The sequence below is a fragment of the Thamnophis sirtalis genome, unplaced genomic scaffold (assembly GCF_051295495.1).
Source record: "Thamnophis sirtalis isolate CommonGarterSnake01/CBP01778 unplaced genomic scaffold, rThaSir2_p1.2 scaffold_4, whole genome shotgun sequence".
Taxonomy (NCBI): Eukaryota; Metazoa; Chordata; class Lepidosauria; order Squamata; family Natricidae; genus Thamnophis; species Thamnophis sirtalis.
The window spans coordinates 53478786-53501905 of record NW_028261384.1 but is presented as its reverse complement, the minus strand read 5'-3'; the positions used below and the strand labels follow the sequence as shown (position 1 = coordinate 53501905).

The following is a 23120-nucleotide window of genomic DNA, read 5'->3' as shown; positions in this document are numbered from 1 at the left end:
GTAATAGATAGAAGGTTACAGAGAGGATTATACCAAGAGTTTAGTAAAATTGAACTGGGCCTTAAGAAAATGGATTAAGGATTGGGCATTAAGCAAACAAACATTAGCTTTGTCTTGCTTTTGTCACAATTTAATACAAACAAAATACTTAAGAGTTGCAGAATCTTTTATGTAAAATATTGCTAATATTGACTAGTTAAGAAATATTAGAGTTGAAAGTAATAGCTAAGATGCCTAATTATAACAATGGAAAAAATAATATAAAATAAATACATACTTAATTGTAATTACAGTAAATGCTTTTGCAATTGCAAATCTGTGAGCTATTAGCATTTGTCAGGCTTCTGTTGGCCAACTGACACACGCAAACTTTTGATAAATATATTGTATAAAAGTTAAGAAACCATTATGAAAGAATGCTGGCATCTATTGTATATCAAATATAATATTAGTTTGTTTGTTTGTTTATTTATTAAATTTGTTTCCCACCATCTTGCCTCAAGGCAGCTCTGGGCAGTTTATAACCTATAAAAGCAATAAAACCATAAAAACAAACATTTCTAATAATAAAAATGCAAATTGTAAGGAAAAAAATGGGAAAGGTAGGATGGGAGGGAGAGGAGGAATCTTCTATTGGCCTGTTTATCACCTCCATTTATAGTGAAATTGGTGTTCAGATGCTTGGGCCTTTCTCCCACCAAGCCTATGAGATGGGTAAGTGTTAGACTGGGTAATGGATAGGCACACACAGGCTTAACAGTAACAACAGTTCTTTATTAAGTACAATAAGTGAGAACAATCCAGCGAAGATTGAGTCTGACAGCAGCTCTTTTATAGGGAGCTGTCAGACCCTTCGACCAATAGGATTAAACCTCTGTTCCCGCCGGAACAGAGGATCTTGATGGAAACCACTGTAGTTAGAACTGATATCTAACACTCTTCCCCTCTTGGATTGAACAATGCTACTTGTTAGGTAGCCACGCAGGTAGGCGGGCTTTGGGGTAGCTCTTTTTGGGCAGGCCGTGCATGGAGAAAAATCTCCATAGCACCTTGATGACTTCTGCCTTAGGTGGAGGTCATCAGGACTATCTCTAACCATTTCAAGTAGGCATCCACAACTACGAGAAATGTCTGGCCATCAACTGGGCCAGCAATGATAGTGAAAGTAACACTGGGGTAGGTTGGTCCCCAACCAGTAAGTCCAACAATGGCTTGTGGTCTGTAACCAGTTTGAAGTCCCGGCCATATAGATACTCGTGGAACCTCTTTACTCCGACCACTGCAGCCAAAGCCTCACAATCCAGCTGGCTGTAGTTCTGCTCTGCGGCGGACAAGGTCCTGGAGTAAAATGCAATAGGGGCTTCGGTTCCGTTGGACATGCAGTGGCTGAGGACAGCACCGATGCCGAAGGGGGAAGTGTCGCAGGTCAGCACTAACAGCAGGGTCTGGCTGTATTGAACTAGAAAGGAATCTGCCAACAGGAGTCATTTTACTGCGGCAAATGCGGCAGCCTCAGCTCTGCCCCAGGACCACTTCGCATTCTTAGCCAGGAGATGGTGTAAGGGCTCAGCAATAGTGGCTTTCTGTTTGAGAAAGACGCTGTAGAAATTAAGGAGCACAATGAATGCCTGCAGCTCAGTTTGATTGCGAGATGTGGGGGCATCCTGAATAGCTTTAATTTTTTGTGTAGTCAGGTGAATTCCAGAACCATCGATTAGGTACCCTAGGAATTCAACCCTTGGCACATTAATTTAGCATTTCTCTTTTTTGAGATGGAGGCCTTTGTCTCTAATACAAGCCAAAACTGTTCATACACTTTTTAAAAGTTGCACCTCATTTGCAGCTGATACCAAGATGTCATCTAAATAGGGGATGATTCCTGGAATCCCCTGCAAAAGCCATTCCATGATGCTTTGGAACAGTCCAGGGGCGATACTAATGCCGAATTGCAAAGGGTGACATTTGAATGCACCCCTGAGCGCCACATTGGTTTGGGCCTCTGCCATAGCACCATCTGCAGACAATTGTTGGTATGCCTGCACCATGTCCAATTTTGAAAGATTTTTCCTGGGCCTAGTGAAGGTATAGCTTAGGCGCTTTGTTGTAGTGCTTTATTTATTGTGCACTTGTAGTCCGTGCAGATGTGGACAGACCCGTCAGATTTGAAAGGGGCCACTATAGAGATCTCCCAGCATGCGTGATCAACCGGTTCTAGGATTCCCTGGCCCACGAGCTTGTCAATTTCCCTGTCAATTTTGGGGTAAAAGGTACTCTCCTGGGTTTTAGCCTAATTGGAGCTATGTTGGGGTCCAAACTAAAGGAAATTGGAGTCCCCACATACTTACCCAGACCGGTGCCAAAGACATCCTCGAACTCCTTAAAGATGACTTCAGCGCCGTCATCTTTCAAGGCATTGATACCAGTCCCTTCTAGGCCCAGGGCTTGGAACCAATCTAGCCCTAGGAGGCTCTGCAGGTAGCCGCTGACCACTGTCACTGGGAGTTTCCCACTGAACTGCTTAAACTTCACCTGGAAGGTGCCTTGGCCCACAATGGGGACTTGGTTTTCCTGGTAATCACGTAGGTGGATGTCAGGGGTGCATAGATGCTGCTTCTTTAGGCTAGGGATAGCCTGCTTTAGGGTAAACCATGGTATGATGGTCAGTGATGATCCGATGTCGATCTCCATCTTGCATGGAGAATCCTCGATGACGACTGTGAGCTTTTTTGGCTGCCTGGTGTGGACTTGGTGGTTTCTGCCAGGCCCCTGGGTTGAGCCTCTGTTGGTGGCTTGATGAGCTTCTAGGCTGCCAGGTAGTGGCAGGGAATTCGCTCCGGCACACCTTAGCGATGTGCCCCTTTGATTTGCAGTGCGGGCAGGTTGCGTCGCAGAAATGGCAAGCCAATCTGGCATGGTCTCCTCTGCAGCTAGCACAAGGCGGGAGATGTGGTTTGAATTTGTGTGCCAGCTGGGCGCAGCTATTGCGCATGCGGCAGCTGTCATCTTCCTCGCCTTCTGAGCTCTCGGGCTCTGCAGCCTTGCAATGTATGTGCGTACTCTTTCAAGCATCTTGTGGAATGCGTTGGTGCTGCAGAGTCTTAGTAGATTTGACGGCTGATTCAGATGCCCTGACCTCGTTCAAGTCGATCTGCAGAATGAGCTTAGATTTAGTAAGTAACCTCCTCTGCAGGGTAATGTCCTGCACGCTGCAAATTATGTGGTCCAGAATCAGCTCATCCAGGTCTCAGAATTCATAGTACGCTGCGGCCTTGCGGAGTACCGCATGTTAAACTCATGCCGGAGAACAAGCTTGGACAGCTTGGGGGCATAATGAGTCCTCAATGTTTGCTGGAGCATGGACCAGGCGACTGATTGCAATGGTGTTGGTTCAGAGAAGTCTCTTCCTGGCCACAGTATCCGAGGAACATGTTCTTCTTGCGGCCTTCAGAAAGGCCCATGAAGTTGTTTGCCTCGAGGAAGCAGTCAAACCGTAGCATGTAAGAGTGCCAGTGTTTGGTGACTGAGTCATACGGAGTCGGTGGGGTATGCATGGCCATTTTGTTTCCAGAGGGCGTTTTGAGTCTGCCGCTCAAAAATGGCTGCTCGAAGCCGCGCTGAGCTGTGGGCTGGATGTACTTGCTGGATTGCTACGCTCTTTTTGATTCGCCTAGTTGCCTTCCAATCCCACCTTCGTCATCAGTGTTAGATTGGGTAATGGATAGACAGCAGCTCTTTATTAAGTACAACAAGTGAGAACAATCTAGCGAAGGTTGAGTCTGACAGCAGCCCTTTTATAGGGAGCTGTCAGACCCTTTGGCCAATAGGAATAAACCTCTGTTCCCACCGGAACAGAGGACCTTGATGGAAACCACTGTAGTTAGAACAAGTATCTAACAGTAAGAAACCTTATTTCCATTATGTTATCAGATTATTTTCCTCTGACCAATAGGAAAACTAACTATCATATCACCTCAGGTCTGAAGAGGTTTACAGCAGCAGCCTTATATTGCCACATACTGACCAAGCTTAGAACTGCATTAAAAATACAATATGTAAGCCTGATTTGTCCCTATTTGTACAATTTGTAGTTTTCCTTATATTATATTCCTTATATTATATTCCTTATATTAAATTCCTTATATTTTCATAGCTGATGATGAGTATTTCTGTAAAATTAAATTTCAATATGAAATTCTTATCTCCAACATCTGATAATCAGGTTCCATTTTTTTCTCCTAACCTTTCAAGGCCAATAACTATGTCCACAACAACTTGCCAATTTGTTGTGTCCAAAAATCCTTTGTCTCAGATTTATAGCTCTCTTTTTTTCTTCTGGTTTTTGCATGGAAAGGGATTTTTTTACTCAGAAATATGGGAATATGGAATGGTTACATGAACTTAGTAAAACTCATGACATACCTTTTTTTTTCAGTTCTTCTGATTTATCTTTCAGGATTTCTATTCTATCATCCAAACCATCTGTAAAGATTAGTAGTACCTAATATGAAAGTAAAAATAATAATGTGCAGACTACCTAAAATTGTATTATATAGAACTGACTTTGAATACAGAGGAATAAAAACAGAAAACTCACTTTCCTTCTGTTTGCAGATTTGATTTGGAATGTTTCCCAAAGTGAATCCAAGTACTCTGCAGTAAGATGAGATGCATTGGTGATGGTAGTGCCCACAAGACTGTTTATAAGTTTTTCACTGTCAATTTGGAACTTTGATGCCACCAATGGATCTGTGTTTTTAATTTTCAGTGCCACACTGGTTTGTGTTTGTGATCCTGCATTACAGCTTAGGCTAGTTAAAGATGTGAGAGCACTTGTAATTTGAGGAAGATAGAATTCCAGCTGGGGCTGTCCAAGGAATACATGATCACCTTGATTTTGTGAAGAGACCTCTATTCCCACAACAATATCCACGAAACATGCTATTGTTTGTTACAAAGGAGGAGGAGATAGCATCAATTACAGTAAATTACTATCAGATGAAAAAGAAATAAAAAAACAAAAAAGAATTAATGCAGCAAAAGGAGGAAATATGTTTTTATGATCACTAGCCATGTCACAACATCAAAAGGAGAACCATGAGAAAATTAATTCAAAAATCTGACTCTGTTTGAATAATTTAAATATCCATCACTCTAAACCAGAGGTATCAATCTCAAGGCCAGTAGACCAGATCCAGTTCGCAGAGTGCTTAAATCTGGCCTGCAGTGCAACCTGGAAACAGAAAAGCAGAGGTGGGTTCCTCCTGGTACGGACCAGTACAGGTGGACCATTAGCGGAAAACTGCCATATTTTTCTGTACCGTTGGCGATGGCAACCTGGCCATGCCCCCTTACCAGTATGATCCTCTGGCCTGTCCCCGCTAGCCCCCCCCCCTGCCCAGTTGCCACTCGCTTGCTCTCTCACCCCCACCTGTCTGCACCATGCTTGCCCTGGCCACCCACTTCCTTTGCCTGCCCAGCTGGCGGGGCTGCAGCCGGTGGGGCCACAGGGGTGGTGGTGGCAAGCAGTAAGGGAAGCAAGCACTGGCCAGCATCCCTGCCTCCTTCCTCCATGAGCACGACCAGAGTAGAAGGCTATCCCTAGCAGAAGCTCAGCTTTCTCCTCCATCTCTCCCTGATTTCTCCCCATTCCACTGCAAGTGAGGCAGTTGTCAAAGAGAAGGAAGTGAAGGGGCTTCTTCCAACAGCCGAAGCCTCGGCTCCTCTTCCTTCCTTGGCAGTTGGAAGCCCCCACGCTTCATTCTCTCGACCTGAATTCTCCCCATCCTACTGCAAGCCAGGTGGCTGTCAAAGAGAATGAAGTGCGGGGGCTTCTTCCAAAATTGAAGCCTCCATCCGCTCCTCTTCCTTCCTTGGCTGTTAGAAAAAGGCCCTGCACTTCGTTCTCTCCCCCTGATTTCTCCCCACCCGATTGCAAGCCACGTGGCTGTCAAAGAGAAGGAAGCATGGGGGCTTCTTCCAACAACTGAAGCCTCCGTCTGCTCCTCTTCCTTCCTCGGCTATTGAAAGAAGCCCCCGCGCTTCATTCTCTTTGACAACTGTCAGTAGCAGATATGAGGGAAATGGTGTGTGTTTGTAACACCTACTGTACTTGCACGAGGCAGTCAAGACCCAGGAATCCCCATTGGCAAGCAGGAGTCCCCCCTCTCCCCGCCCCTTCTGGTAGAACTGCAGTGTTGGAGTTCGGAGGTGAGATGGGTTTTTTTCCCCTGCCATTCTGGAAGAAAAGAAATCTATTGCAGGAGGAGGAGTAGCATAAAGCAGTGCCACCTTAAACCAAAGCTTTTGAGCAACTGGGAAAGAAAGCCACGCTTTTTGAGTGGTGGTTTTTGGCAGGTTCCAAGTGCGTCTTTCTTTCCCAGTTACTCAGAGGCTTTGGTTTAAGGTGGCCCTGCTTTATAGCACCCCTCCTCCTGCAAGCAACAGGTGCCTCAGAGATTTGGAGGGCAGCTCGGGGGAGACAATAGCCACAATGACTTCACTCCCCAGGAGCTGCCACCGCCTAAGCCCTCCTGGGAGCTGAGTGGAGCAGGAGCCCTGAAAGCAAAACATATCACCTTTCCAGTCATCGCTGCCAATTGGCCCGATTCTCCAATGTAATTTGTGAAGCGGCTTGTCTCATGAAAACATGAGGGTGGCATTTTCAGGCTTTCAATGCCTATGGCTATAGGTAGGAAGACAGGGGCATCTCAGGAGTGAAGGCTTCGGTGCACGTGCCAAGTCCCCCTTCTGCCTCCATGAAAATCACTCCCACCCCTCTCATTCCAGTTAATTGTGCATAGAGTGATAGGGTTTGTTTTAAATTGTTAGTGAGGCTTCTTTGCCAGCCTCCCAACTGGCAAAACAGAAATTTTCACCAACTGGAAGGGATGTGTGTGTGAGAGAGAGGGAAGCGGGGGGAGAAAGAAAGAGAAAGAGTGAAAGGAAGATAAAGGAAGGAAGGGAGAGAGAGGGAGAGAGAGGGAGAGAAAGAAAGAGAGAAAGAGAGAAAGAGAAAGAAGGAAAGAGAAAGAAAGTGGAAGAGAGAGACGCAAGAAAAAAAGAAAGAAAGAAAGAAAGAAAGAAAGAAAGAAAGAAAGAAAGAAAGAAAGAAAGAAAGAAAGAAAGAAAGAACTTATGATCACAATTGAGTCCAAAATTTTGGTTGCTAAGCAAGAGTGTTGTTAAGTAAGTTTCACCACATTTTACAAGTTGGCCACACCCACCCGGTCACATGACTGCCAGGCCACTCCCAGCCAGTCACATGACTGCCAAGCCACATCCACAAAATAGGCCACACCCACAGAAAAGGTAGTAAAACATTTTGAAATCCACCACTACAGCGAAGGATCAGCCTGTGGTGCCTCTGCCAGCGAAAACAGCTCGAAGGGCCAAGAGAAACACCCCTGTGCTCCGTTTTTGCTGGCAGAGGGTTGCAGGAGCCCGTTTTCATTGGCAGAGCACTCAGGCCACCCCAACATGAGTGATGTCGTGCTGGCCATGCCCACCTAGGTCTCAGGGATGGGTTTCAAAACTGATAACTACCTAATCTGTGGGTGTGGCCTATTTTGAGGGCGTGGCTTGCTGGTCATGTGACTGTGTGGACGTAGCCAACTTGATGTCACTCACCAGGAGATGTTATGGATTGGGTAAAATGTGGTGAAGCTCATTTAATAATGCTCTTGCTTAGCAATCAAAATTTTGGGCTCAATTGTAGTCATAAGTCAAGCACTATCTTTGCCTTCCTCTGCATGGCAGCCTTGTCCTAGTAAACTCCTTCTCCTTTCTGGCAAATTTTCTCTCTGTTAGAGGCACCAAAATAATCCAGACAATGTAAAGTTTCCTGCTGCAGCAGCGGGTTGGATTAGATGACCTCTGAGTATACTTTTAGCCCTAAATTGCTGTGATGTTTTTCTTTCTTTCTTTCTTTCTTTCTTTCTTTCTTTCTTTCTTTCTTTCTTTCTTTCTTTCTTTCACCCTTCTCTCTGTGGGAAGCAACCCCCTCCCGAATACAATATTACGCCCAGAAAGGGAAAAATCAAATTGCTAACAAAGAAACCTGCCTGAGACTCATTCCACATTCCTGCCAAATAGTGATAATGAGCCTTTAGAAAGTTTGGCTCCATTCAGTCACACAAGCAGGGAATCATCCAAACACAAAGCCCATATTGCACAAACCCCAAATCTTCAAAAACATAGAACCATATAAGAATTCTTCATTTTATCCAGTTTGTTGTTCAGCTGACCCAGAAACAAACTGCTGAATGTCACTTTGAAAATCTCCTTCCAAACAGCTTTTTTGGAGAGCAGGACTCTCCAAAGTTTGCAGCTTTAAGACTTGTAGACTTCAACTCCCAGAATTCCACAGCCAGGCATGCTCAGTTCTGATTTAAAGCAACAGCACTTGTTTTTCTCCTTGGCTGAATCTCCTGGCTGAAAAGTGAGTTTCTTTCTTTCTCTTTCTTTCTCCCTTTCCTTTCTTCCTTCCTCCCTCCCTCCTCCTCCCCCACTCTTTATTTTTAAAGCTTTTTCTCTTGCCTGAACCAGCAGGGGGGGAAACTTTTTTTAAAAAAGCTTCAGGCCACCTTTATTACTACTGGTCCTATCCGGTACGCCAGATTTTCACTACCTCTTCTGGTGTACCGTACTGTACCGGGAGGAACCCACCTCTGCCCAGTCCCCTGAAGTCAAATACAACCCCGATGAGGTTGTTCTTCAATGAAATCAAGTTTGACACACCTGCTCTAAACCAATTAGACATTTATCTGGTTCACTTTAATGTGAAAATGCCTAATATGTACTTTCTGAACCTATATCTGATTTAAAATCCACTTGTATTCATATTTTTCATTAATTTGTAATGGGATGTATCAATCCAAGTTCACCATATGGAAATATTTATACTATGAAAATGAAAACAATTGGGGCTTTTTGAACAAACTGCACATAAACATGAATTAATGTATGCATTTAGAGAGGCATATAAAATGTTCTCTTGTCTTACATATACATGAACATATGAATTTGCGTGTGGGTTTTTCTAAACTGATAAACAGAATATCTCTAATTATATTTGGGGAGAAAGTTAATAATAGCCTTGATAAATTTGTCCATTGCTAAACTAAATCAGAGATTTAATCTATTTTGTTAAATTGTTCAATTGTTTGGTGGTATATATTAGGTTACATTGACATGAGCTTTAACAACAAGGTTAATTTCAACTAAAAGTAGAAGAAAATCATCCTTGTTCTTTTTGCCCCTATTTAAAATAATTATTGGTGGCACTTTTTGAACATTCACCAAGATTCATCTTTATAATATAACAAATCAGATCTTTGTAACCTTATGATTAGATGGAACAAAAACATATAAACCATTTTTTTCCAAAAGGGAAAATTTTGAACTACTAGAGTGCTTGAAGTGAGAATACTTACATGTTTTATCTTCTTGCTCACAAATATCGTCAACTAGTCTTTTTTTAATTACCTTCAGTTCGCTGAAATTATCAACTGTGTATTTTCTGTCTGAGGAGCCAGCTATCTGACTAAGCTGCAAATGGTCAATTCTCCCTACTCCTATGGCATATATGTCAACGCCTTTCTTTCTCAGATCTTCTGCTGCTTGAACAACTCTATCATGTGACCTTCCATCAGTGATCACCAGCAAAATCTGCTGGATCTTTTCATTTATTCTGCTGCCACCTTCTGGAGTAAAGTAGAGCTTCACTTTCTTAAGGGCAGCACCAATATATGTCTGAAGTCCTTCCATCTGTTGAATGTGTCTGATTTGATTTTCAAGTTCTGATTTCCGTGAGAAAATGTTGAGACTGAACTCTTCTTGGTATCTGTCACTATACTGAGCAATACCAACTTGCACATTGTGGGTGGTATCAAACGGATGAATTACATCTTGTAAAAAAATCTTCATCTTAGTGAAATCACTGTCACTTATACTATTAGAACCATCAATCAGGAATACCAGATCTGCTGGAATTCCACATTCTGCAATAGAGGAGAAAGAAGATAAACATAATAAGGTATGAAAATAGTCTAAGACAAGCTGAGAGAAGATTAACCAATAATGGATCCTGAAAAATAATCAGATGCTTCAATGTAAATTTTGCTTGTTTTTTAGTTCTTATTTATTGTATTTACTTTATGTTAAAGCTTTAATTAGGAAGGAAATTTCCAGTTCATAAAGAGATCATAACCTACCAGTCAGAGATTTCAGAATACCCTAGGAAATGTCTTGCTCAATCTTCCTACTTCTGGTTGGATGATACTAACTCATCAATTTATTTTGACTGAACCCTGGAATCCAACATATATATATTTCAGCTGAACTATAATTCTGTAAAATAGCTTGGTAGTTATGCATCAATGTGGATAGTAAATTGCAGTATATTTATGCCATAGAGATGAGGCTATAAGAAAAATGTTTACGTTTGTAATGCCCTACAATCTTATTTTGTATTGAGTCTTATGTAGTTTATTTTCTGGGTAGGTGTTTTCAGAATTTCATTGCAAGATTATTACTCCAATATACATGTGATTAGAATTAATCTCCAATAAACATTGTGAGTAACCATCACTTTGAAACCAGTTTCTGGTTTTAGACTGATTTTGTGTTTTATTTACTGATCATTAAATCACAATAGCATTTCAGTGTGATAATTCCTTTTTCACAAATATTTCATTACTTTTTTCTTGAAGAAAATAACCACCTACCTGACTTTGAAACACCACAAATATTATCAGATAATCTGGGATAGAGATTTTTCAGGCCTTCAAATGTATTTACATAGAAATATCTGTCTTCAGATCCTGCCATGGTCAAAAGTTCATCTGGCTTGGCTCTTTCTATCCCAATAGCATAGATCACAATCCCACGAGCCCTGAGGTTCTTCGATACTTCCTCAAGCTCTGCTGCATCATGAGAATCCCCATCAGTTATCACTATGATAACTTGAGGGATGTGTTTGCGGCTCCCATGCTTCTTGGAGAAAAGACTTTCTGAATGACGCAGTGCCTTGGCTGTGTATGTTGTTTCTCCTATAGGTTTATCATTCTGAATAGCCTCAATGATTGCCGATTTGGTATTGAACTGGTTGAGATAGAAAAATGTTTCTGGCTCTGCAGAATATTTGACTGCTCCAAACTGAACTCGATCGTAGCCAACATCAGATTTTTTCACCAAGGTTATCATGAAATCTTTCATAATATCATATTCTTTGGGATCTATACTTCCAGAACCATCAATGACAAAAATAATATCTAGACGTTCTATTCTTCGGCATTCTACAATAAGAATAGGATGAATGGGTTACATGAAAGCACATCAAAATGTTTGAAAACAGAAAACAGAATAACAGAGTTGGAAAGGACCTTGGAGGTCTTCTAGTCCAACCCCCTGCTTAGGCAGGAAACACTACACTACTCACCTAAGCAAGGTAATAAAGTTCTGCAACAAAATGTTAACAGTTTTATTTTATGATGGTTTAATTGTTTTGAATGAGCAGTTCATTTTTCCTTTCCTTAATCAAGTAGATTAGCTTCACTATGAATTTGTTTCAGAATCAAACATTTCCTAATGATCTCGCTTGGAACTCAGATAACACTTCTTGTGTTAGTTCATCAAACTAAAGTAAGACAAATGTGAATTATAACAGTTGAAATTTATAAGTGACACACCTTTGTTCATTACATTTGAAATAACTAAGTAACTATTACAGGCAAGCATCAGGAATACCCATGAAAAATGTTTGAAAACTTCCAATAGTGCAGAATACAACATCTGGACTTTTGATTAAAATCATGGGGGAAAGGCTAAGAAGGAGGTGTAGTTAGTTATGTAATTGCATTTCAAGTCTTAGACACCCAGCTCACATTTACAATCAGTAGCAGTATCCCATGGTCAATTGATACAATTACAATGTTTTTTGCCATTTTCTAGCAGAAAAAACTAAAAATTCCAATTGGGTATAAACCAGATGGTTTATTTTATAACCATGTGATTTGCTTAACAAGTACAGTGACTCACTTTACAACCATCATAAAAACATGGTGCCTCAAGTTGCAACCACAACAACTTACAAGCCAAATAGCTGGCTCCATTGTAATTGTAAGCTGCAGACTACCCATAGAACAGTCAGGAATAAAAAGCTAAAAAGATTAGTCATGTTTACATAAGCATTTACATTTATATGGAAGCAGCTGTGCTGGGCTTCCAAAATGAACTTTTCAATTTTGGATCCCAAAATATCATAAATGCGACCACACTGCCCAGTGAACTAGCTCAACCAACCAACACCTTCAGAAGTCAAATGATTGCAATAGACCTCCCTGGTTAAACCAGTCCTGGCTAAGAATAGACTTCAGGCAAAACTGTATAACTAATAGGAGCCAAATTTAAGAGATGTGGTATGGTAGCTAGTCTTCTGAGGAAATGAAAGGCCTTCTTCCATCAGATGGCATTCAACTATCACAACATTTTTATCATGGGATGTAAGCTTCGTTGCCTCCTGCCTGCATCTTAATACCTAGGATGGCTATATACTGAATCTGAAACTTGGCATATTTTGGAATCTGATACATGTTCCTATTCTATTTGATTTCATTTGTTCCTTGAACAATGAACACCTTATCTATATGTTCTATTTAGGATTGCTTATAATAATACATTGAGTAAATTGCTTAAGATGAATTGGTATGTTCCACTACCTAACCTTGCCATAAAAGAGAAAGCAAATTTTGGAGGGCTGTGTCTATTTTCAGGAGCTTCAATGGAATTAGAGAAATGTGTTCATTTGAACATAATAAATCAGAAGGTTAAACTGCAATGATCCTCTCTAGTGAAATACTGTATTAGGAAATTACTCTTAGCAAAGACTCTTGAACAGAGAGTCACAATAAGTCAGATTGAACAAAACTAAGGGATTGATCTATACTCAAGGTCCATGGGCCACATCTGGCCCACGGGGTGCTTAGATCTGCCTGCAGGGCCACACTGGAAACAGCGAAGGACCAGCCCATGGTGCCTCTGCTAGGGAAAATGGAGCTCAGGAGGTGCCTCAAAGGGTTGCAGGAGGCCATGGCAGCTGAAAATGGAGCTCGGAGCCTGTTTTCTCTGACAGAGTGCTCAGGCCACCACAGCCGCCTCCGACACGAGTGATGTTGAGCTGGCCATGCCCCCCCTGCCCCCCCAAGGTCAAACACAACCCTGATGTGGCCCTCAGTGAAATTTGACACCCCTGATCTAGTACTTTGGAGATCAGTGTGATTCTGCTCATATATCAGCACAGGGATGACCATCTTGGTTCAATTCCATACCCATTTTATAATGGGGATTGCTTGATTAATTTTAGCTTGTCTTTTCTGCAGGCAAATTACTGCAGACGGAAGCCATATCCCCAGATATATAGAGACGTGTTCCCGGCAAACTGCCCAGTTATACTCACCATCAGAAGAGCTACATATTTCAAAGAGGATCTCATTTTTTAAATACTTTAGAACCTCAAAATCTTCTACATAATACACCATCTCAGGCTTTCCACTGATCTCCATCAGCTGCATTTTGTTAGCCTGGAACAGCCCTACTGAATAGATGATTATATTTTCCTCTCTCAAAGCTTCTGCATGGTTTTTCACCTCATCCTGTGCTTCTCCATTAGTTATAAGAATAAGAACTTTCTTGACATATAGCCGTGATCCTTTAGCAGGTTTGAAATAATTGGACACAAATTGGAGTGCTTCTCCAGTGAATGTGCTCTGTCCCATAAGAGACATTCTCCCAATAGCATTGTTGATATCTGGTTTTGTGAAGTATTGATTTAGCTGAAATTCTTCTTGGCATTTATCACTGAATTGGACAACTCCAATGTGCACTGTCTCTGGACCAATATCAGATTTGTCCACCAGCAACCTCATGAAATTCTTCATTTTTTCAAAGTCCTCAGTCGCACTGCTTCTAGAGCTATCCACCAGAAACACAATATCTGTTTTCTTTTCTTTGCAGACTGTTAGAAGAGAAATAAAATAAATATTGTAATATTTATCTCTTTTATATTTATACAAGTAAATAATATTTACATTAGACAAATATTTAATATTTACACTAGCCATTAAATAAAACATATTACATATGAATATATCCATGGTTGTTAAAAGATGGCATCTATCGCTTTAAATATCATTTTTAGTTGCTAAATTATCTATAAGTTTTAACTTAATAATCTATGTAATACCCCAACCCTAGTATATATTCTACTTTTGGCTTAATTACAGATAGTCCTCAATTTATGACCACAGTTGAGTCCATAATTTATGTAACTGAGAAATCTGTTAAGTGAGTTTTCTCCCATTCTATGACTTTTCTTTCCACATTTGTTAAGTGAATCACTGTAATTGTTAAATTAATAACATGGTTGTTAAGTCAATCAGGCTTCCTCGTTGACTTTGCTTGTCAGAAGGTCACAAAAGATGATCACATAATTCTGGAACACCGCAACCATCATATATTAACATATATTCACGTCAGTTGTCGAGCATCTGAATGTAAACCACATGATCATAGGGATGCTGCAACAATCATAAGTGTGAAAATGGTCATAACTTACTTGTTTCAGTGCCTTTGTAATGTCGAATGGTCACTAAACGAATTGTTGTAAGGCTAGGACTACCTGTATAAGTTTTATTTTTCAGACTTCCCCAGCCCCTACCCCCACCCAGAATAATGCAACTTTTTCACAGTTCAATCACATATAAAGAAATGTATCCTTGACAGAGGTGGGCTGCTGCCGGTTTGCATGGGTTCAGGTGTACCGGTAGTTAAGATTCTGCGCAGTTATTCGAACTGGCAAATGTCGCCACTGGCTGGCCCTACCCAGTCATTCTTTATCTCACCTTGCCTGCCTTGGCTGGTGCCTAGAGTCATGCCGGAAGCCTAGCTCTTGCTGCTGCTATGATCTCTGCCTGGTGAGCCTTCCTTCGCCAATTTCCACTCCTCGCCAGCTTTCCCCCTTGCGTCCCAGCTGAAGGAAGGTAAGCCTTTCTTCACTTCTCACCCAGCGGCCCAGCCTGCTTGCTTGGCTTCCCCGTGACTTCCACTGCCAGAGAGGGTGAGGAGGGAAAACGGCAAGCTGCAGCTGCCTTTCATTGGAGCACATGGAGCAAAATGGAGCTCCTCTTGCCATCTCTTCTTCCCCCCTAATGCCCCAATGGCGGGGCTTCCTGCCCCTCATATAGCCACCGATCCCCTTTTTCAATGCAAATTGGGAGTGTGGCAGATGGGGCAGGGAAGAAAGAGTATTCCTGACTGCCTCCTGGGCCAACTGGCTTCTTCCAGGCAGCTCTTGCTCTGTCTTTCAGTGTCGTTGTCAAAGATGAGGTTTTTGTGAGCAGAAGAGTTTGACCCACCCACCGCTGCCCAGGCCTTCATTTTCCCCAGGCATTTCTTTGCCTACCTGATTTCCAGTTCCATCCCTTTTCTTGCCCTTTTTTGTGTGCAGAGAAACAAAGTTTGTGGGACTAAAAAAACTTCAATCAATCAAGTCTCATCAAAAAAAGAAGAAATTGTAATTGATTGATTGAAGGTCTTTTTTAGTCCCACAAACTTGTTTCCCTGCACAAAACAGCAAGAAACACGATGGAAAAATGTGACAGATGAAAAATCAGGTAGGCAAAGAAATGCTTGAAGGAAGTGAGGGCCTGGGCAGTGGTGGCTGGGGCAAACTCCATGGTTTGGTGCTGAAATGAACAAAAAGGACAACAGAGCAGCCACTACGAGGAAGGAAGCTGCTTTTTGTCTTTCCTTGCAGCTCTCTTTCTCATTTCCCTATGGAATGCAGTGCCCAGGCACTCTTTGATAGCGCTTGGGTGGGGGGACGGACAGAGCAGTCAGCATGAGGGAAGGAAGCCACTTTTTCTCCTTGCCTGCTGCTTGTCTTTCCCTCATGCCAGTAGCTCCCTTCTTCATTTCTCTATTGACTTCAGCACCCAGGATCCTCTTTACACAGGAGGAGAATAAGGGAAGAGGTTTTTTTGCAGGAGCATATTCAGGCACCCCACTCACCCCGTCTCTGCTGTTTGTGGCAGAGCAACTTTCCCCCTTGCTGGGTATTAGCCAAGGGAAGCAGCTGGAGCAGGGAACGCTGGGGAAGCCTTGCACAAACATGCATGGGCCATGGAGGCGAGTTGGCAACAGAAGAAGGGTGGCCCAGGAGGGTCTCTCTCTCTCTCTCTCTCTCTCTCTCTCTCTCTCTCTCTCTCTCTCTCTCCCCCCCCTGGTTTATTAGGGAGATGGAAGGGGCAAGAAATGGGGTGGAGAAGAGAGTGGGGCGGCCGGTCTCCTCTTCCATTGTGAAAGCAGCTGAAGTCTGCTTCCTCTCTTCCGCATCCGCATTCTGCCTGCATTGCAACATCTGGGGGAGCTGGGTCCGAGAGAGCTTGGTGGTGCCCCAGAGTGCAAAATTGGTTTTCATTTGTTTGCACGAAAGGAGGGGTGGAGGGAATCTGGGATGCAGACCTGCTAATATGCAATCCCCAAAAGGCTAGATTGCGGGGTAGCGCCTTCTCCAGGTACCGTCGGCCAGAGAATGTCATCTGGTGACACCCCCCCTGGGGGAGGGCCTTCTCTGTAGCGGCTCTGACCCTATGGAATGATCTACGCCCAGAGATCCGGACCCTTCCCACTCTCATGGCCTTCCGAAAGGCTATCAAAACCTGGCTCTTCTGGCAGGACTGGGGCTGTTGACCTCATGTATGAGGTCCAGCCCCGCCTAGATTGAGTGTATGAAGTGATCGTATAATCTGTTTTTATTCTCTCTATTTTTATTTTTTATTTTTGGAAATGTATTTCTGTAAGCCACCCTGAGTCCTTCGGAATTGGGCGGCCTATAAATTTATTAAACAGTTAAACAGTGCAGCCCTCTAAGCCAAAACAGCTTTTTTTTAAAGCTTAGCCTAATGTATGAATAAAGGCATGAAGCTAGACCAGCTACATATCTGCCTGGCTGTGGTTAGGAAACCAGGACTAGCTGTCTATCCCCAACAGGGTGATCTCCAGTGGCGAGGAGTGGCTGAGAGTGGCAGAGGTGGGTGAGTGATTGCAAGTTGTTCATACCCACCCAATCACATAACCACCCAGCCATGCCCACTAGTCTGTTATTAGGGCAAAGAACCGGTTGTTAAAAAAATTGAAGCCCATCACTGGTCATTGATCTTATAACTATTGAAAAATATCATATATATAATTTGAATTTTAAATGGATAGAGAACTGAATCACAATTTAGTCAAATTTGGATTGTTTTTAATGTTGTTATTCCTCAATTAATAACAATAATTAAGAACTCCATCATTAAGCAAAATGGTTATAAAGCAAAAAAAATCATTTGATTAAACCAAGCTAGGACAGCAGTTCTTGCAGTTCTGGTTGCAATTGTTAAATGAATCATGCATGACACTGCAATCATCATAATTGCATGCTCTTTGCAAAGCACCGGTGTTAGATACCAGAATAATTGGTAATGTTTACACCAAGGCAGTGACGTGCGGTGAGGGATACCGTTGGTGAGGCAAGAGCGCGGCAGCGGCAAGAAGCAACGTCCCCGCTGTTGTGTCCGACAGGCGTCTCTCGTTTATGATGGGCATAAACGCGAGATGCCTGTCGGACACAGCAGCAGGGGTGTTGCTTCTCGCCGCTGCCATGCTCTGCCGCCTCGCCCCCTGCCTCCTCCGTCCCCGCTGACATTCTTGGGAGCAGGTCGGGTGGCTGGCTGGCTGGGAGGAGAAGAGCGGTGAGTCTTTGTGCCGGCTGGCCGGCCAGGCAGGGAGCAGGTCGAGTGGGGGTGGCTGGCTGGCTGGCTGGCTGGGAGGAGAAGAGCAGTGAGTCTTTTTGCCGGCCAGCTGGCCGGCCAAGCAGAGAGCAGGTCGGGTGGGTGTGAGTGGCTGGCTGGCTGGGGAGGGACTCACCGCTCTTCTCCCAGCCAGCCAGCCACTCACCCCCACCCGACCTGCTCCCTGCTTGGCTGGCCGGCTGGCCGGCACAAAGACTCACCGCTCTTCTCCTCCCAGCCAGCCAGCCACCCACCCCCATCCGACAAGGGCTCACCGCTCTCCTCCTCCTCCTCCTCCTCCTCATCCTCCCCGCTCGGTGCTGGGCTGGCTGCTGAAGAAATGCCGGCTAGTGGTCAAAGAAAAACCTCTCCACTTGCACTTGCGCAGTCGCTCAAGTACAAGACATGATTCACTGCTCCCAGATCAGGAGGCGGGAGAATCAGTGCCTCTTTTGCATATTAAATCTTTTGCTTTTTAACTCCGCCTTAACTTTTAAAAGGCGAAAAATTCCTTAAGCAAAAGAGTCCCTGAGTTCTCTCGCCTCCTCCTAGTTAACACTGAGAGCAGACACCAAGCCACTGTGACTTGAAATCTGGTAGCAACTATCCTGGCTTTAATTCATTAAAAAAATATTTAAAACTCTTTCCTTTCTCTCAGGAGACTGGGGAGGTTCCGCCTCCCTTGTCTCTAATGACTGCACGTCCCTGCACCAAGGTCCTCTGTTCTGGCGGGAACAGAGATTCAATCTGATTGGTCAAAGAGTCTGACAGCTCCCTATAAAAGGGCTGCTGTCAGATTGAACTTTCTCTGGATTGTACATAGTTGACTTGTGCTAATAAAGAGCTGTTTGTTACTCTGAAGCCTGAGTGTGCCTTCATTCACCCGATCTAATAACCCAAATCATGATCACATGGCTACAAGAATGTTCAACAGCCATATCTTCAAGGATCAGTTTGTAAGCCTCCTCATTCAGCTTTGCCATAACTTCAAATGGTCACTGATGAGTAACTGCTAAATTACCTGTAATATGTAATTAAAAGATGTATAATGTTGTGGTAATGAAATATTCTAAATGCTGTGATCTTGTAATCTTATTGGAGCAACATATTAATAAAGTAAAAGAAATAATAATAATTAAAATATAAAAAATATTGGAAATATTTTTTTGGGAAAAAAGAAGACTAGGATAGCTTTCCAACACTTTAAAAAAAAATTATGATGACCACTATATCATCTCTGAAACATTTTAAAGCCTGTCAACAAAAGATTATAGTGGATACCATGCTATATGTGTACACTGGACACTAAATCATATAAAAATTCATTTCATTTTCTTAAAAGATTTAAATTGTTGAAATCTATCATATTATGAGATCTCAGGAGGCTATGATGTAATAGTGGTGTCTCTATAATAGAGTTAAAAGAGTCAAGATGGTAATTACAACAGTGCAATCAAAGTTCCATCCATTTTGTGTGTGTAGTGTGCATTTGTAGCATATAGAAACAAGTGAAGATTTGATTGGCCTGTCATAGTGATTACTGTATTTTTCGGAATATAAGACGGACCTTTTTTCCTCAGAAAAGAGGAAAAATCTATTGTATTTCTCTCTCTGTCTATTTCTCTCTCTCTCTCTATCCCTCTACCTACCAACCTACCTATTCTCTCCCTCTATTTCTCTCTCTGTGTCTCTCTTCCTTTATCTATCTACCTAACTACTCTCTCTCCCTACCTACCTACTGTGTTTCTCTCTTTTTCTCTCCTTGTCTATCCCTCTATCTACCTACCTACTTTTTAAAAATTTGCCTCTTCAAAACCTTGCTGCATCTTATACTCCCAAAAAATGGTATCTTGCCTTTTTAAAAATCATATCCTTAGACACCCCTGGTATAAAATTTTGTGTGATTTTGGCTATTTCGGAAGTTATTTATTTAGTTAACAAGTATAAGCTGTCCAAATGAGAATTATTCTGGGCAGCATGCTGTTAAAAACATGTCTAATAATTATTTTAAAAAACCAAATTAATGTAACATCTGAGCATAAAATTCCCACAAAGGCACATATTCCTAACCAACCACTTTGCCATCATTTGCCACCCCCTGGAAGAGACATGCCTCTTAACTTGATTTATTTTTGCTAATGACCACAAAATGTATCTGCTGGTCATTGGCCAACTTAATAAACTATAAAGGAAAACTATAATCCTTTACCTTCTGTAGCACAGATCTCCCGAACAACATCATTCTTTATGTACTTCAAAGAGGCAAAATCATTCACAAAATAAGCCCGGTTATTTGAATCTGCAATTGTGTAGATCTGAGATGCATTTGTATGCCTTACACCAATGGCATAAAGATTTATTTTCTCATTCCTCAATCTCCTGGCTGGTTCCTCTACATTGTCTTTTGATATCTGGTCTAATAACACAATTAGATGGCAGGGTACTGTTCTGGAAGGCTGACTTTGCAATTTCCTAAACAAGGATTGAATGATTGTCAAAGCTGCTCCGGTGTAGGGGGGAGTCCCACCAATTTGACGAATGTTATCAATGGCTTTCAGTATATCATTTGTTTTGCCATATTCCTCAAGATCAAATTCCACCTCACTGGTTTCTGCATACTGTATAACTCCAATACGGACTTTATTTGGACCGATGGCAAACAATCTAATAATTTCTTTCAAAAATAATTTAAGATCCACAAAGTCAAAATAATCGAGGTTTGATGAACCATCAATGAGAAAATAAATATCAGCTTCTTCCATATCCACACATCCTATAAGGGACAGAATGTTGGTGCATGATTAATATATAGCCATAGAATAAAAGAATATTCTTGTTGACTTTCTCTGAGCACTATGCTGATGAGGCAACCATTGACTTGTGCATCACAATTTTGGAGCAAGTCACTGAAACTGGGTAAATCAGAAAAGAAATATCCATCGATTCTATCAGAATACATAGATAAATGTAAAATATAGATGCATGGGGGGTTTTAAAATAGAAAAATAATTAACCCATGGCTACAAATTAACCAGAGAAAGACAAACTTTTAGTAATCAAAGCAGAATTTCATGTTTAATATGATTGGCATAAGTGATGATGCAAAGCAGCTGAGACTGCATTACACATATTAACAAGTCTGAGATATTTTCCCCTTTTTGTGGATTGTTGGAATCGGGTTCTTTTTAGTGAAATAGGAATTCATTTAAAAGTTTTGCTGAGATTTTAAGCAATACATATAGTAGCAATTTAGAACAAAATTTATTGCAATTTCACTCTAAATTTTATATTAAAACTATATATTTTAAAAGCTAAAGCATTCATATTAGAATAAAGAAAACACACAGTGATATTATTATAACTTCACCACTTTTTGTAATATCAAAGTGATAATAAGATATGATTATATTCTATTATAATAAATTGTGGTATTATGTTGTTAAACAATGAAACCTTGTATCCTGTTGTCAGTCTTGCCATAATGCTGGTACAAAGGCTGTTCACAGGTGGAAGGTTTATTCATTTATTAAGCCAAACTTTATTTGTGGCTCCTGGACTGTTGCAAACAGGTGGTAATATAGGCTCCATCTTTTAAATAAAAAAAGCCTGATATCTTCTCCAAATATGCAGCCACTAATACACCATGTAAAGCCCAGTGCAAAATTTCTACTGTCAGAAATTGCATGCTAATATTTTAGAATAATGAAGAATTTCTATAAATCTTGTGTGTTCTTTTATTTTTGGTTTGATTTCATAAATATATTCCCCTACAGATTTTGTAACATTTCTTATAAGTACTTAATAAAAAACTACTTTTTTATTTTACATTTGAGTGCTCAGTTTCTGGAATGTTCTCACACCAATTTTGACAAGAAAACAGTTCTTCTAGAACATGTTTACACACTTTACTTTCCTCTTGATTTTGCCTATTAAGAAAAATTTATTCAGAAGAAATTACCTCTTTTCAGAAGTTCCGTTCTTTTGGTATCCATGTAGAGTTTCTCCTGTATTTGTGTCATAATTTTCTTCTGAAAATCCAGAGATTTGTTAAGCAACTGAGAAAATGTACTTAGCTGAGTAACGTACTGTGGTGGTGGGTAAGCAGCAATCTGGGTTAGTTGGGTAATATTGGCCTCCTTAATGCCAATGGCAAATACAGTCACACCAGCTCTTCTAAGTAATTTAGCTGCGTCTCTCACATCCTCTTCTGAAGGTCTATGACTAATCAGAAGGGCTATTTGTTCTACCCCTTGAGCCTTCCTACTTCCAGAACTGACACTGAAGACTTTCTGTCTTGTAAAATTAATGGCGGTACCTATGTTAGCTTTTCCTGGCTTAGGTGATAGGCCCTGGATGTTTTGCACAACGTGAATTCCATCAGTTGTCATCTGCAGTGAAGATATCACCTGGGGCTTAGTGCTGAAAGTCACTAGGCCTATTCTTATGCATTTCTGATTCACATCCAAAGAAGACACCAGGTTTTCTAAAAAGAGCTGCATCTTTTCGAAGTTTGTTTGTGACGTGCCTGCATCCACTATAAATACTAAATCAGCAACTCCATCACTATGACATGCTATAATAAGAAGGAAACACAACATTGCATTTTGGATTCTATATAGCTTTTTCAAGCATTTCTATTAGTGAATCAACATTTCTACATTTATCATCCAAAGTATATACTTTCTGCTTTGCTTTTGCTCTGACCCATCTTTCCAAATAGTGCCTTTCAGAGATGCTGAACTATAACTCCCACCCTCACTAGCCAATAAGGCCTTTGGCAGGCTGGAAAATATGGGCACATCTGGAATACACAAGATTACTGGGAAGATACTGTTTTAGGTCAGTAGCATTCAATCTTTTGGCAAATGAAAACTACTGTGGGTGGTGAGAAAAGAGGATTATATTAAGATTGGAGGTCCTAATTTTGGGATAGGGGAGAGCTCAAATCTGTCATCATAAAAACTTATCATGCCTGTTTTCTAAGTGTTGTTTTGCATGAAAACTGCCAACTTTTTGGAGGAATTAAGATTTATCTCTGAGAGCCAGAGAATAAGAAAGAACTATTGGTAAGTCAAGTGCATTCCCCATCAGTAGGAAATATTTGCATAGTAGATGGGGATGCATGTATTTATGTGTGTTTTTATTAAATGTTTCTTTAACAGATATCTCATAATACCTCCAGTAGCACAAAGCAATATATCTAGTCCTGTCTCTCCTACTTTTCTACACAATAGTATCCAGAGTTGCGTTGTTGAGATAGAATTGAAATAAATAAATAAAACTCATTTTGGC

General features: G+C 41.5%; 1 protein-coding gene across 1 annotated transcript in view; it reads right to left on the bottom strand.

Annotated features, from left to right (window-relative positions):
* The window catches only part of LOC106553328 (collagen alpha-6(VI) chain), a 62243-nt gene extending 39606 nt beyond the window's left edge, over positions 1 to 22637 (bottom strand). The window contains exons 1-7 of the mRNA XM_087714383.1: positions 21787 to 22637; positions 20038 to 20601; positions 13454 to 14011; positions 10725 to 11294; positions 9432 to 9998; positions 4595 to 4938; positions 4420 to 4498 (exon numbers count right to left, since the gene is read on the bottom strand). Coding sequence (XP_087570509.1) covers positions 4420 to 4498; positions 4595 to 4938; positions 9432 to 9998; positions 10725 to 11294; positions 13454 to 14011; positions 20038 to 20601; positions 21787 to 22426 — 3322 coding nt within the window. The 5' untranslated portion in view covers positions 22427 to 22637. The remainder of the gene's footprint in view (positions 1 to 4419; positions 4499 to 4594; positions 4939 to 9431; positions 9999 to 10724; positions 11295 to 13453; positions 14012 to 20037; positions 20602 to 21786) is intronic.
* Positions 22638 to 23120: the final 483 nt, after the last annotated feature.